The 14,615-nt window shown below is 42.9% G+C and overlaps 1 protein-coding gene across 3 annotated transcripts in view; it reads left to right on the top strand.

The window, feature by feature from the left end:
• The window catches only part of LOC141161991 (transmembrane protein 180-like), a 37,394-nt gene that overhangs the window by 3,394 nt on the left and 19,385 nt on the right, over nt 1–14,615 (top strand). For 2 of the 3 annotated variants that reach the window (XM_073647589.1, XM_073647587.1), the window contains exons 2-5: nt 775–940; nt 3,339–4,067; nt 5,155–5,309; nt 10,438–10,521. In XM_073647589.1, the coding sequence (XP_073503690.1) occupies nt 788–940; nt 3,339–4,067; nt 5,155–5,309; nt 10,438–10,521 (1,121 nt within the window). In that variant the 5' untranslated portion in view covers nt 775–787. Of the gene's footprint in view, nt 1–577; nt 664–774; nt 941–3,338; nt 4,068–5,154; nt 5,310–10,437; nt 10,522–14,615 lie in introns of all 3 variants that reach the window. The other variant, XM_073647588.1, reaches the window with a different exon arrangement.

Genomic DNA, 14,615 nt, shown 5'->3' with positions numbered 1-14,615 from the left:
TGCATCAGGACAATGACCCCAAACATACAGCCAGTTTCAATGTATAAAAGAACCAGAAGTCGTGGAACTGATGATACTACCCCCTCAGAGCCCTGATCTCAACATCATCAAATCTGTTGTGAAGGATTAAATGAAGGATTTGCAGAAGTGTCATCCACGGAAGATCTGTGGTCAGTTCTCCAAGATGTTTGGAACAACCTACCTGCTGAGTTCCTTCAAAAACTGTGTAAATGTAACTAGAAGAACTGATTGGTGTGACCGCCCTTTGTCTTCAAAATACAAATAATTAATTTGCTTGATAAAAATAAACTATTTACGCTTCTATTTTTAAAAGCTTTCTTTGCAGCATTTTTTGCCACACATGCCTAAAACCTTTTGCATGTATAATCTATAAGGGTTTGAGGGCTCATCAGTGACTATAGATGCAGTGATCAGGTACTAAAAATGCCAAGTTACCCCCTTCCATAAACTCAAGTGCTTGTCCACAAAAATACATTTAGTAGGATTAAAAGGGAACTGAGCTGTGGAATGTTTTTGACATGTCACAGGAACATGATAAAAGTTTTAATTGGTGCAGATCCTGGTCCTGAAACTCCCACAATCGGTGAAAAGAAGAGGTGGAGTGTTTGGTTGTGCTCATCTGATCCTCAGAAAGCGAGCAAGGTGATGTGCTGATGTATAGAAAGTAGAGTTGAGCTAAAACATTTACAAGACTGTGGTTCAGCAGCCATGTTGCCTTTTTATGTAGTTCTGTCGCTGTTTATGTTTCCTTAGGTGAACTGTAAACATGAAGTTCTCCTTAGGAATCCACGGGCCGGCCCTGGCCTATTCTATGACCACATTAGGGGCTGGAATGATGAACAGCATATTCCACTTCTATTACGTGAAGCTGTTTCTGAACCGCTACAAAATATCAGAAGGAGCCTTTCACCAAGCGCAGGTAACATGCAGATTCAGGATCAGACTCGTTTCGGAAATTAGATCAACTCAATGGTTTCTCTTCTTTGTTAAATAAGCAGTTTACATTTGCTTTGTTGTCACCATTATAAGGCAATGGAAAGATTGGTACAGATAGATAAAAAAAAATATATATATATATATATATATATATATATATATATATATATATATATATATATATTTTAAAAGTTTGGACACACTTTCTCATTTAAATATTTTTCTGTATTTTCATGACTTTGAAAATTGTACATTCACACTGAAGGCATCAAAACTATGAATTAACACATGTGGAATTATATACTTAGCAAAAAAGTGTGAAACAACTGAAAATATGTCTTATATTCTAGGTTCTTCAAAGTAGCCACCTTTTGCTTTGATGACTGCTTTGCACACTCTTGGCATTCTCTTGATGAGCTTCAAGAGGTAGTCACCGGAAATGGTTTCACTTCACAGGTGTGCCCTGTCAGGTTTAAGAAGTGGGATTTCTTGCCTTATAAATGGGGTTGGGACCATCAGTTGTGTTGTGCAGAAGTCTGGTGGATACCCAGCTGATAGTCCTACTGAATAGACTGTTAGAATTTGTATTATGGCAAGAAAAAAGCAGCTAAGTAAAGAAAAACGAGTGGCCATCATTACTTTAAGAAATTAAGGTCAGTCAGTCCCAAAAATTGGGCAAACTTTGAATGTGTCCCCAAGTGCAGTTGCAAAAACCATCAAGCGCTACAAAGAAACTGGCTCACATGAGGACCGCCATAGGAAAGGAAGACCAAGAGTCACCTCTGCTTCTGAGGATAAGTTTATCCGAGTCACCAGCCTCAGAAATCGCAGGTTAACAGCAGCTCCGTTTAGAGACCAAGTCAATGCCACACAGAGTTCTAGCAGCAGACACATCTCTACAACAACTGTTAAGAGGAGACTTTGTGCAGCAGGCCTCCATGGTAAAATAGCTGCTAGGAAACCACTGCTAAGGACAAGCAACAAGCAGAAGAGACTTGTTTGGGCTAAAGAACACAAGGAATGGACATTAGACCAGTGGAAATATGTGTTTTGGTCTGATGAGTCCAAATTTGAGATCTTTGGTTCCAACCACCGTGTCTTTGTGCGACGCAGAAAAGGTGAACGGATGGACTCTACATGCCTGGTTCCCACCATGAAGCATGGATGAGGAGGTGTGATGGTGTGGGAGTGCTTTGCTGGTGACACTGTTGGGGATTTATTCAAAATTGAAGGCATACTGAACCAGCATGGCTACCACAGCATCTTGCAGCGGCATGCTATTCCATCCGGTTTGTGTTTAGTTGGACCATAATTTATTTTTCAACAGGACATTGACCCCCAAACACACCTCCAGGCTGTGTAAGGGCTATTTGACCAAGAAGGAGAGTGATGGGGTGCTACGCCAGATGACCTGGCCTCCACAGTCACCAGACCTGAACCCAAACGAGATGGTTTGGGGTGAGCTGGACCGCAGAGTGAAGGCAAAAGGGCCAACAAGTGCTAAGCATCTCTGGGAACTCCTTCAAGATTGTTGGAAAACCATTTCCGGTGACTACCTCTTGAAGCTCGCCAAGAGTGTGCAAAGCAGTCATCAAAGCAAAAGGTGGCTACTTTGAAGAACCTAGAATATAAGACATATTTTCAGTTGTTTCACACTTTTTTGTTAAGTATATAATTCCACATGTGGTAATTCATAGTTTTGATGCCTTCAGTGTCAATGTACAATTTTCAGAGTCATGAAAATACAGAAAAATATATAAATATACGCAATGTAATTATAAATATACCAAACACCTATAGAATTGTTTTTTTAATATCAGTTATCTTATATATTATAATTTATAATATTATATTTTTTTTTACCATAAGGCAATGGAAAGATTAGTTGGGTATACATATACCCCACCAATCTTTCCATTGCCTTATAATATAAAAATAATTATATACAGTATATATCCCCCTCACCTGTGTTTTTTATTTTTTTATTTCTATATTTCTTCAAAAAAGGTCTGACAGATGCGAATCCCACCACCCATCTGGAGACCACCAGCCTGTGCATTGCCGCTCCATTCATTTGTATTGCTAATTTTACAGTTTTTACATATTAGCTGATGAATGTCCACAAGGACCCCAACCAAACAGGGTCCCATACTTCATGTGTGAAGGTGGCGGTGGTAGAGTATTGCTGCTACCACTGCATTTAAACATGGGATGTTGGGACCCCCTTCTTTGTGATTGATAAGGAACCAGCAGTCGGACCTCCAGCCTGTGGATCAATAATGTATTTAGTGGGAAAAATCTTCCATAATACTACTAATCTGCCAGTACACAGGGGTGTAGATGTACTTTAAAGTACTCACATGCTGTTTTGACTTTTGCAGGTAATTTTTATGATCTGGAACGCCATAAACGACCCGTTGTTTGGTTATATCCAAGATAATTCCAAAACTGGCTTCTGCTCTATACGACGCCATTCCATATTATACGGTGCTACATTTTATGCCCTGGCTTTTCTGGTTCCTTGGTTCCCCTGGAAAGATTACACAGAAGGTGAATGGCTCAGTGGTCTCCATCTCATGGTGGCCCTCTGTGTTTTCGATGCCATGCTTACCTTTGTCTTGCTTGCCCAATGCGCCCTGTTTGCCGAGATTTCATCCAAGCACGAAAGTCGTCTTCAGCTCGTTAAATACAACCAAGTAGCTTCACTTCTGGGATCGTCAAGCATTCTCTTCTGCGGACTTGCATCTGATAACATGGAGAACTTCCCCAGCTTTCAGACATTCACAGTCTTTGTGGCCGTCCTGGCCACGGCATGCATGTGTTACACCGGGGTGTTTGGCGTAAGTCAGTTCGAACAGCGGGAAAAATTGGTGGAGAGCAGCGCCAAGTCCAACTCCTCCCTCTCCTGGGCCGCTGTTCTGACCCTGACCAAACAGATCCTTACCCAAAAGAACTTTCTGTTGTTTGTGTTTATGAACTTTTTCCAAGTTTTTCACGCAACTTTTTGCAGCAACTTCATGATCATTTTCGCTGATAACCTCATTCCTAAAGATGCGCTCCCCTCTGCCGTCAGAAGTCTCATGTATGGAGCTGGCTTCATTTTTCCTCCAGTAAGTTTTGAAACCTTCTACTTCTCGTTGATGTGGTTTAATGTCCGTCATAGAATTAAAAAAACTCAACTGTAAACCTTTGCCAAAAATGGGTCTGCTGTAAAAGGAATAAAGAATAGCGGCTCTCCTATAAGGTAGATTGTAAGAAGAGTGTAGAAGTGCTCACCTGATATCGGGAAGTTATATGGCGTGGGATTGCTTCTCGATGTTCAAGACTGCTTCTCTCCTATCGGTCCGGCAGAACAAATAAAATCACCAGTCCAAACTACCAATTCCAGGCACACGAAAAAATGAGGAATATGGGCGCCTCGTTGTATCAATGTATCTCTAGTGGACTGCAGGGTATTAGAATAAATATATTTATTGTAAAAACTGCTGACGCGTTTCGAAAGCGCACAGTTTTCTTCCTCAAACTTAGTGTTAATCTGTGAACAAACTATCAAAAGAGGGGAACATATAAGAAATATGAAAAGCTATGGTCATATTGGCTAGAAAACGCCGGAGTTGGCACGAAGTCCATGCTACAGGATAGGATGGACGTATGGGTTAGAAAAGATCTGACTTATACTCCGTAGCAGGGAGGTAGTTGTATACACATCCCCATAATGTGAAGAGGGGAGAAAGTATATACAGTCTCAGGAAAGGGAGAGAAAACAGATTACAAATCATGAGGAAAGCACATGAAAATGAAACAAGTACAGTATAGCTATGCTGATTTATGAGCTAGAAAAGACAGTGCCTTGGATAATCACAGACTTCAAATCCAGCATGTATTACTGGAAGAGCCACTCCCAATTGAGAAAAATGTGAAACTTGGATCAGGTTGCAAACTGTATATCAGGGGGTCGGTCTGAAAATGATACGAAGGAATAAAGACTGTAGACTGATACTTATTGCAATTTTATTAACTAAATGTAACGACTAAAGAAATTTTTTATATATATATTATGATTATTTTTTTTCCATATAAATGGTATGCGAGACAGACCCACAGTTATATTAAATAATATTTAATCCTTCTTATGGTAGCCTGGTTTAACATGTCATTATTAGTTACATATTCTGAACTTTTCATTTATATTTCCAGTTTGTCGTGCTAATCAGTCACTCGTTGTTATCACGTATCGGATATTATAAGGTCATCTTGTATGCCTTCTATGTAGAAGCCATTTCAGCGATCTTGATGGTGTTAATAGGACAGCAGCATTACTATATACTTGCGACATTCCTCGTCACCAACATGTAAGTAAACCTCTCCCGCTCCTGCTTTCTGTCAATGTCCGGTATAACACGGTCTATTAATTCCTTCTGTTTTTCCTCCATTGTATTTTGTCTCCAATCTTATTAAATTGACATGGTCCCTGACGGACTTTTCATTATATGTAAAGACCCCTACACTTTGTCAGCAGATGGCACCGCATCAGAGACTGTTCATAATGGCCGGCTTCTATATGGCAACAATCTAAAATATACAATCAGCTTTGTGCAAAATTGTAGCGTTTTATTAAGACTGGCATGCAAAACGCCAGTCTTGATGGCTCCGGGCCCAAATATCAGGCATTTTGGGGCTAAAAGTGCCAAGGATATACATCTGATAATTTGTAGGACCCTGGCATAACATAAGGAGGAAAGCTCATGAAGAGGAAGTCAGTGCAGGATAGAAGCTGTGCTGATAAATGAGCTAATGAAGAAAGCAGCACCCTGGAGGGAGCTTACATCCAACCTATATTACTGAGAGAGACACTCCCATGAGGGAAAAAAAATCTGATACCTGGATCAGGCTGCAAACTGCGTATCAAAAGTCTGAAAATTAATGAAGATTGCAATTTTATTACCTAAAGATAATCCCTCACATGTTCAAATAACCTTTTCCATGTCAAAGGTGTTCATAGTCTTTAAAGCATGGACAATATCGGCAAATGTAGAATATGGTTTCTGAAAATTACGTTCATTGAGGTGTCCATTTCTGGTATGGCTGTTTGCACATATGCAGTGTTAAAGAGGACTTTTCACCAAATGTTATAATGTAATAGTGGCTGTAGAGCGAAATAAAATGTGTTTTTTATGTCTCCTCTCTGTGTTGAGATATTAACAATCTAATTATTCAGCACCTAATGAGTTTATTTTCGTTAAGTCCAAGTGGGCATTATCAGAGAGATTTCACTGGGGGCGTGTACTTCTTCCCACTGTATGACATTGACCAATCATAAGCCGGCAGCAGCACAGAGGAGAAAAAGAACACGTCCCCACTACAGCTCAGAACAGACTTCTTCTGTGTGAGATGTAATGATAACCTGCTCTGATCTCACTGCAGATCCATTACATGTTGTGTGACTCTCCTCCTGATAGGCAATGTGGGTGGACGGGCAGTACAGCAGAGGTGACAGTGCTATGAGAGGAGGAGAGCTGATGGAAGGGTTTGTAATGTGACAGAGCTAAACTTGACTGTGCTGATCCCCCTCCCTTCACGGGGACCTTATCTGAAAGGTGTGAGTGGTCTGTGCTCTACTCCCAGCACTTTCTAATCATGCAGGAGGTTAGACCTGGAAAGCAGGCAATTAGGGCCATCTGTCATTACATCTCACACAATGAGAAGCCTGTTGTGCTCTATTATGGGGAGACGTACACGCATCCTCTTGGACTTAAAGGGCTATTCCCATCTCCAAGATCCTATCCCAATATGTAATAGGTGTAATAATAATATTAGCAAATTAGAAATTTTATTGTAGTTCTCCTGATTATCTATGTCGCTTACCCCATTTGCAGGGCATTGCAGTAGCTTGGGTATCCATGGTTATGACAGTGACAGTTAGCGGTTAGTGGTCATAACCATGGATACCTAAGCTTCTGCAATGCCCTGCACATGGGGTAATAGAAATGTAGTATAGTTCTCCTGATTAGCTAATTGGAGGTATTTGCTAATATTACTATTATTACTCCTACTACATATTGAGATAGGATCTTGGCGATAGGAATACCCCTTTTAGCAAAAATAAACTTTTTAGGTGTCAAATACTTTGCTAGTATTTCCGCAACAGAGAGCCAAAATTAGTTCACAATGAAAATTGTCGTGAAAGGTCCTCCTTAAACATCTGTACAGTACTTATACTGTTTTAGAGACGGCATATTGCTATTATCTTGTCAATCATGTATCCGCCCTGTGATTTTCCCTGACTTGCTTTTCTGGCTCATCTGATGGTCTAGAGAATCTGATATTCCAGCAGATGATTCGTGCTGCCCAAACCATAGACGGGATGAATCGGAGACTGGCTGAGTTATTGCAGATGTGGGTTTTGCTTGAAACGTCCCTATCCACAAACAGGGAAAAAACCTGTCAATCACGTAGACCTGGTTGGGGGACATATCTCTGTGACTAGTCATCCTCGTCAAGTCAGCCCCCTGGCCACAGTGTTTCATAGTGCAACATATGCAATAACAGAGCCTGTCTGATTTATGCTGCCGGGGGTTCTGGAAGCATAACAAAAACATAGAAAAATACTTTTAAAAATGTCTTTAAAAGTTTGCAGTTTTTAGAAGTTAAAAAAATTGCAAAAAATCATGTATAAAAATCTAATGTAAGGATCCATTCAGATGGTGAATTTCGGCACATATTCCATTCCAAAACGTGAACTTCATGTACATGCATAAAGAGACGAAAGCACAGTGAAAAAAAAAGCACCAAAAACCAAGCAAAAAAGCAAGAAAAATCCTGAACAAACCTCCTGGCAAGAGATCAAGTTTTGCTGCAGAAAAAAAAAAACGCAGCAAAAATGCAACATGTGAACAACGCATAATTTCCATCTCTGATCACTAAATCCGATCTGTCATTTGATTTAATAAATTGTATAAAGTAAGAATAAATAGATCTCCTCGAGCTGATAAAGCTGGTATTGTCCACATCAGAAAGCCTGTATAATCCTCAAATGGAAAAAAAAAAGCAGTTTAATATTCGGTAGGGATATTTTCAAAAAAGAATTACAAAGCCATTCTGATAGGGAGTTTCACAGTAAGTACACCCGCCTCATCAGTTTTGGCAGATCTTTATATCGCTGAATATGGTGACAGATCAGCATTAAGTAGAACCAAGCTCAAAGTTCTGACAGCAAATCTGGGCCAGAAAACAAAGGCACAGCCTTAGATTTTTATGTTCCTGAGATTCTCTGGCAAATTGGAAACTGATTTTCTGTCCTATCCTCCAGTCTTCAGGTTTTATCTCCTCAAAGCATGTAACAGATCTCATATATGGCTTTATCTTGTGTTCTTCTGCCTTTAAAGGGAATCTGTCACCAGCTTTTTGCTATCCAATCTGAGAACAGCATAATGTAGGCGCAGAGACCCTGATTCCAGTGATGTGTCACTTACTGGGCTGCTTGCTGTGTTGATAAAAAATCTGTTTTATCTGTGGGAAATTATCACTACGGGACTAATAAACCTGCTGCCATCTAGTCCTCCATAATCATGAGCTCTGTATAACCCCTCCCACACCACTGATTGGCAGCTTTCTGCCTATGCACAGTGCACACAGCAAGCTTCCAATCAGTAATGTGGGTGGGGTTATACAGGGCTCAGCATTCAGAGAACTGGTAAATCTGCAGCAGATAAAAAATGGATTTTATCAAACCCAGTAAGTAATACATAGCTGGAATCAGGGTCTCTGCCCCTACATCATGCTGCTCTCAGATGGAGTAGCAAAAACCTGGTGGAAAAAATATTTTTGAAAAATAAGCAAATATGAGCTAACACTGCTCATGCTGAGCTTCCTGGTTCATACTTCTGTGGCACTTGGGTGAGAAGAGTGGTTCATAACTCTACTCCTTGTGCTCTGTAGTACTTTGTACCTTTTGTACATAATTATAAATGTGTTTTATCATTATATATAAAGTGGCCACCTCCTCTGTCAGCCTCATTTTATGGTGTCAACCAGACGTACAGCTGTATCGGTCAGTCACAATTCCAATGATGCCTCAATGGTCCGGATCCATTTAAAAAAAAAAAAATGCTTTTTAGCTGTATGCCGATTAGTTTGCAAGTGCACTCTGAGGGCTATACTGGTGCACTTGCAGTCCGTAGCTCCTCTTCCATTTTTTTTCTGTCCTGTGCTGCTTGATTGACAGTGGAGACAGAGACTCTTCTGAGGTCACTTTTGCCCCATCCCCAGTCTCAGACACGTGTCGCTCTTCATGCACTGCTTCAGCCAGAAGAAGAGTGGCGTATGTGTGAGATTTTTAGCATGGGGCAGAGGTGACCGCACTCATTGATGCGTCTGTCTCCACTGTCAATAAAGCAGCGGAGGGTGGGAAACACTGAAGAAGAGGCATGGTGTCACGCAAGGTGAGGGAAGGAACAAGTGTACAACGATGGGAAGAGGGGGCAGGGAGCCCCACAACTAGGCAAAGTGGGAGTGGAGACCCCTAGGCCGATCTCATATCACCCTGACTCCCCTATCGTCCCTAAATAGGTTCGCACCCATCGCCAAGCAGGAAACCTAATCCCTGAATATCCGGAGATCTAGGCCCCAGATAGAGAGGGGACGGGGTGAACACTAGTCAGCCCCACTGTAACTAAAGACAATAGGGTAAACAAGCAAAGGGGATACACTTAGCTTGAGCAGACACCAGAGAGATAACGTCAAATGTCCTCTAGAGGAAGTCCAAGAAGACACTATCCGACTACTAGTCCTCCAGCCATGGATTGAGGAACATTGAACGATCACAGGCAACTCTCTGGAGACACAGTTTTTAACTACCAAGCAAGGTTGTGTCAATTAGCAGAAGGTGGAGGTCGCTGCTGGGTCCTAAAGGGAGAAAGATACTCCTACACTACAGACATGAGAGGATCAGGAAGGCGTCTGCAATGCCAAGCGCATTGACCTTCTACAGCCGGATCCAGAGCGACTGTCTGTCACACTTGATGCACCCGTGACACATGGACTGCAAGTGCACCAATACGCAATACGCACACTGTGCAATTTCAATCTAATTTGCATAAAGCTAAAAAACAAAAGCAAAACAAGATTTCTCAACAATGGCACAACAGACCCAGACCAAAGCGGCATCATTGGAATTGTGGCAGCCTGTCCTACAGAGCACGGCCTTTGGATAACACTGTAAAGTGAAGCTGACAGCTTGTCTTTAGGATCAGTGGTCGGGCGTAGCCTATGACTGCAGGATCTGACTACGCTGGGTTTGATTGTAGTCTGTTACCATAGTATTTACTTCCATGTACTCTAATAGACAAATAACCAATCACCTGTATTTTATGACATGGTCATTTTATTATGATTCACCTAGCATTAGAGATTACTGTATAATTACTGACAAACTATAGGTCTATATTTATTTGTAACTTGTCTTATGTTTTTTCTTTCCAGGGTATTAGTACATGCCTCATTCAGCGTATTTAATCTGCCTTTGGCTGATATTGTAGATGCAGATCTTGCCAACTACAAACGCAAGTAAGTAACAAATATATATCTTCAAGTAAGTCTTATGTCCAATCCCTTTTAAGCACCAAGGAAGTCTATCCAGTCATTTCCTATGTTTTATTATGTCTGACCTGATTTGCTGTTGATGCTTTGCATTTCTTGTAAAACCTGTCTACACCTTACTTGTAATGTCTGACCTATTATTCCTTTCCTCACTATGAATGGGATCCATCATTTCGGTCTGCAGGGAGGTGGGTTACACAAAGTCATGCCAACCTGGTTTTACAAAAATAGATCATTAGTCCAATTATTATCAGAGGAGAGGAGATGTTCTGGGGACGTCACTCTAGAACCCATTGAGTTGGGAAACTTTTATATGACTTTATACAAACGTGCTCATGGCTGATGGACTTGGACAATGGACAGATCCACAGCATCGGTCTATTTACGTTGCTGACTTTTTATTTTTTCCCACCATGCACATGAGATTTCTTAAAATGTTGAGCATCTGCTTGGACCTGGAGATAATATACACCATGGACTGTCCAGCTATCTCCAGGTCACGGCAGCGGGGCTTCCTGCTGCACATGGAATTCTGGTCGAACCCTCAAGTCTTCACTCAAGAATAGATGGATGGGCAGTGAAGTCCTCAATGGAGAGACCAAAGAGCACATCAGCAGTATGGACCACCTCCAGAGAACTTGTGGAAGTGGCTGCCGCTAGAATAGAACTTTTTCACTGAGACAAAAATAGTATAGGAAGGTATTAGAGTTAAGCAAAATGGTTCTCAGGACCCCACAGATAGGTAGTTGCTTGGGTCCAGGACTACTGACTTGGCAGGTGGACCATGGTCTTTGAATAATTTTTGCTCTATTCTAGAAGGTATGTTATATGTTTATGTTTAGACCGTCTAGTCTCCTGTCCTGTTTGCCATTATAAAAAATGATGCCAGACTCCCTTTAAAACCTTACATTTATTACTATTTCCATGTGGAGTTATAGGGCATGAAAAATACTCTTTAGGTTAAGTTCACACTATGCGTTTTTGATGCGTTTTCGCGGCGGTTTTCCCGCTGCCGAAATGCTGCAAAAAATGCTTGTAATAGGTCTGCCAGCTGTATCAATGCAAATTTCCACTCCTAATTACCATTGCGGTAAAAACCGCAGCATGGCCATTTCTTGTGCGATCCCACCGCAAATTCGCGCCCATTGACTTGCATTGAACCACAGCAAACCCGCAGGTATAATATCTATACCTGCTTATTTGATGCGTTTCAATTGCAGCCAATGGTCGCGAATTCGTGGCGGAAACATGGTGCGGGTGGTACCCGGGTCAGGAGAGGAGGACCACAACTCCTCTCATCCGACCACCGCTCCCGCTGATAACAGTGAGAGCGGCGTGGCTCAGAGGAGCAGTAGTCTTCTCTGCCCATCCCGCGTGCCCGCCGTAAAAAAAAGAACAAACTTTTATACTCCCCTACTCCTGGTCCCCAGCGGCGATCCTCTCCTTCTGGCGGCTGGCGATACACTGCGGGATCGCGCCCACTCCCGCAGTGTACCGTGCTGCTAGGACCTGCAGTGACGTCACCGATCAGCTGATGGTCACGTGACCTGACCCTGGGAACATTCGCAAGACCTCACTCCTTCACAGCAATGTACACTGACAGGGGGTGATTTTACACTCCTTGTAAGTGTACAATGCTGTCTTCTACAGCAGTGACATTAGTGATTTCTGTTGTCACTGCTGTAGAAGTGACCCAGATCGCCGTGGGACACTCATTGGCGTAATCATGGACTGCGTCGTTGACGGCAGTCAGATGAGGGATATGGTTGTTTTGTTATTACCCTTCGTGGACGGAGGGTAATTAAAAAAAAAAAAAAAAAAAAAATTTTAGAACTGTGTGTGTTTTATTTCATTAAAATACTTTATTCTGGCCTTGTCTTTTATTGAAAAAGCGACGACCATTTTACTTTGCGGTTAGTAATGGGGGCGTCTTATAGACGCCCTCCATTACTAAGCTGGGCTTCACGTCAGCCGCCAATACAAGGCTGACATGAACCCCAACCCCATTACCCCACTCGTCACCGCTACAGGGCAGTGGGAAGAGCGGAGGGTAAGCACTAGTGATGATCGAGCATGCTTCTTACTCGAGATTTACGAGCATGCTTGGGCGAGCACTTATTATCGTCAGCGTGCTCGGGGGTTATGTTTTCGTCGCTCCGTGAACATGATTTGCGACTGTTTGACAGCTTTAATACATGTGAAGAATGCTTGCTTTTTCAGCATTCCTCACATGTATTAAAGCTGTCAAACAGTCGCAAATCATGTTCACGAAGCGACGAAAACTTAACCCCCGAGCACGCTGATAATAGGTGCTCGCCCGAGCATGCTCGTAAATCTCGAGCAACGAGCATGCTCGATCATCACTAGTAAGCACCAGATTTGGCGCATCTTATGGATGCGCCATTTCTGGTACTGCTGAGGGGTGTTATTATTAGCCTCTGAGGGGGCTAGTATTCATGGCCCCTTCCCTGGGTATTAATATCAGCCCTCAGCTGTCTAGTTTAGCCTTTGCTGGTTACATTTTATAGGGGGGCCCCCACGTCAATTTTTTTTCTGGGGTCGTCCTGTAATCTAGCTAGTAAAGGCTAAGCAAACAGCTGTGGGCTGATATTAATAGCCAGGGAACATTGTTGGCTAATGGCCCCTTCTCCGGCTACTAATATCAGTCCCCAGCGGTCGGCTTTCCCTCTGCGGGTTCTAAAAATGACGCGGGAGCCCACACCTTTTTTTTTTTTTTTTTTTTTTTTTTAATTTTAGGCTCTGTGCCCACGATCCGGACGTAGCAGCGATTTGGACGCATATTTTTTGCTGCATCCAAAACGTTTCATTCTATTGAACGCAGGTAAATCCACATGTCTTCACTGAATCTTGCGGATTTACCACATTCTATACATTCTAGTGGTCAAATTTCTGTTGCGGAGACTATCGCCTCCACAAGAAAATTTGACATGCTGCCGTCCTGAAAGACGCGCTGCATGTCGGTGTCCACAGTTGATTCGCAGCTTCTGATGCACGCATAGTGGACATGGGATTTCTAGAGATCCCATCCACTATGCAGTAACATCTGGACGCTGCGGGTTGACGCTGTATAAACACGCTGCGTCAAACCTGCAGCGGCTCCTGATCGTGGCCACATACCCAAACTCACCCGCAGCATGTCAATTTCTGTAGACGACACTCAGATTTTGACCCATTGAAGTGTCATTATATTCAGTGGATTCACATGTACCGTCAACAAAAGTGCGGCATTAGAACACTGCGTTTTGGACGCAACAAAAAAGCGCTGCGTCCAAAGCGCTGCTGAGTGCTGATCGGGGGGACGTAGCTGCTAACGAAACAGCTGTGAGCTGTTTGTAACATACCTGGCGGCGTCCTTGCATGGTGGTCCATCTCCCACTGTGCAAGAGAGCGCACTTGATCTCCTGTCCAGAATGTCTCTCTGGCTTCCCTCCATGCTGTCTGTTTGTGTCTGTCTCTGCTGCTTAAGGGCGGCGCCCGATCACTTCCTGCTCTTTGTACCTGCTGTGGGTCACGCCCCTTGTGCGTCCTCAGCCTATTGCTGTCTGACACTTGGTATATAGCTCAGCAGCTCCCTTCTATCCCTGCCTGAGCATAGTGTTTTCCTTCAGTGTGTGCTTGCACTCTGAAGGTGCCAGGTCCCGTCTTTGTTTCCTTGTCTGCCTTTCCTGGAGGCTGTATTTCCAGGCCTGTCTGAACTTAGTCCTGTATGTCTCCTGCTTTGCGGTATCAGCTCCCGTGTCTGAACTGTGTCCTGTATGTCTCCTGCTTTGCGGTATTAGTTCCCGTGTCTGAACTGAGTCCTGTATGTCTCCTGCTTTGCGGTATTAGTTCCCGTGTCTGAACTGAGTCCTGTATGTCTCCTGCTTTGCGGTATTAGTTCCCGTGTCTGAACTGAGTCCTTTCTGTGTATCTTGTCTGTCCTGTCTGAACACGCTCCTAGCCTGTTCCTCCCGCCTTCTAGGGGCCGATTACCTAGACCCGCTCCTGTATTTTGTCTGTCCTGTCTGAACACGCTCCTTGCCTGTTCGTCCCGCCTCTCT

This window comes from Phyllobates terribilis, unplaced genomic scaffold, assembly GCF_046119375.1.
Source record: "Phyllobates terribilis strain yellow unplaced genomic scaffold, ASM4611937v1 Scaffold_9__5_contigs__length_417890890, whole genome shotgun sequence".
NCBI lineage: Eukaryota > Metazoa > Chordata > Amphibia > Anura > Dendrobatidae > Phyllobates > Phyllobates terribilis.
The sequence above is the reverse complement of the archived record's forward strand: the minus strand, read 5'-3'. Positions and strand labels throughout refer to the sequence as shown.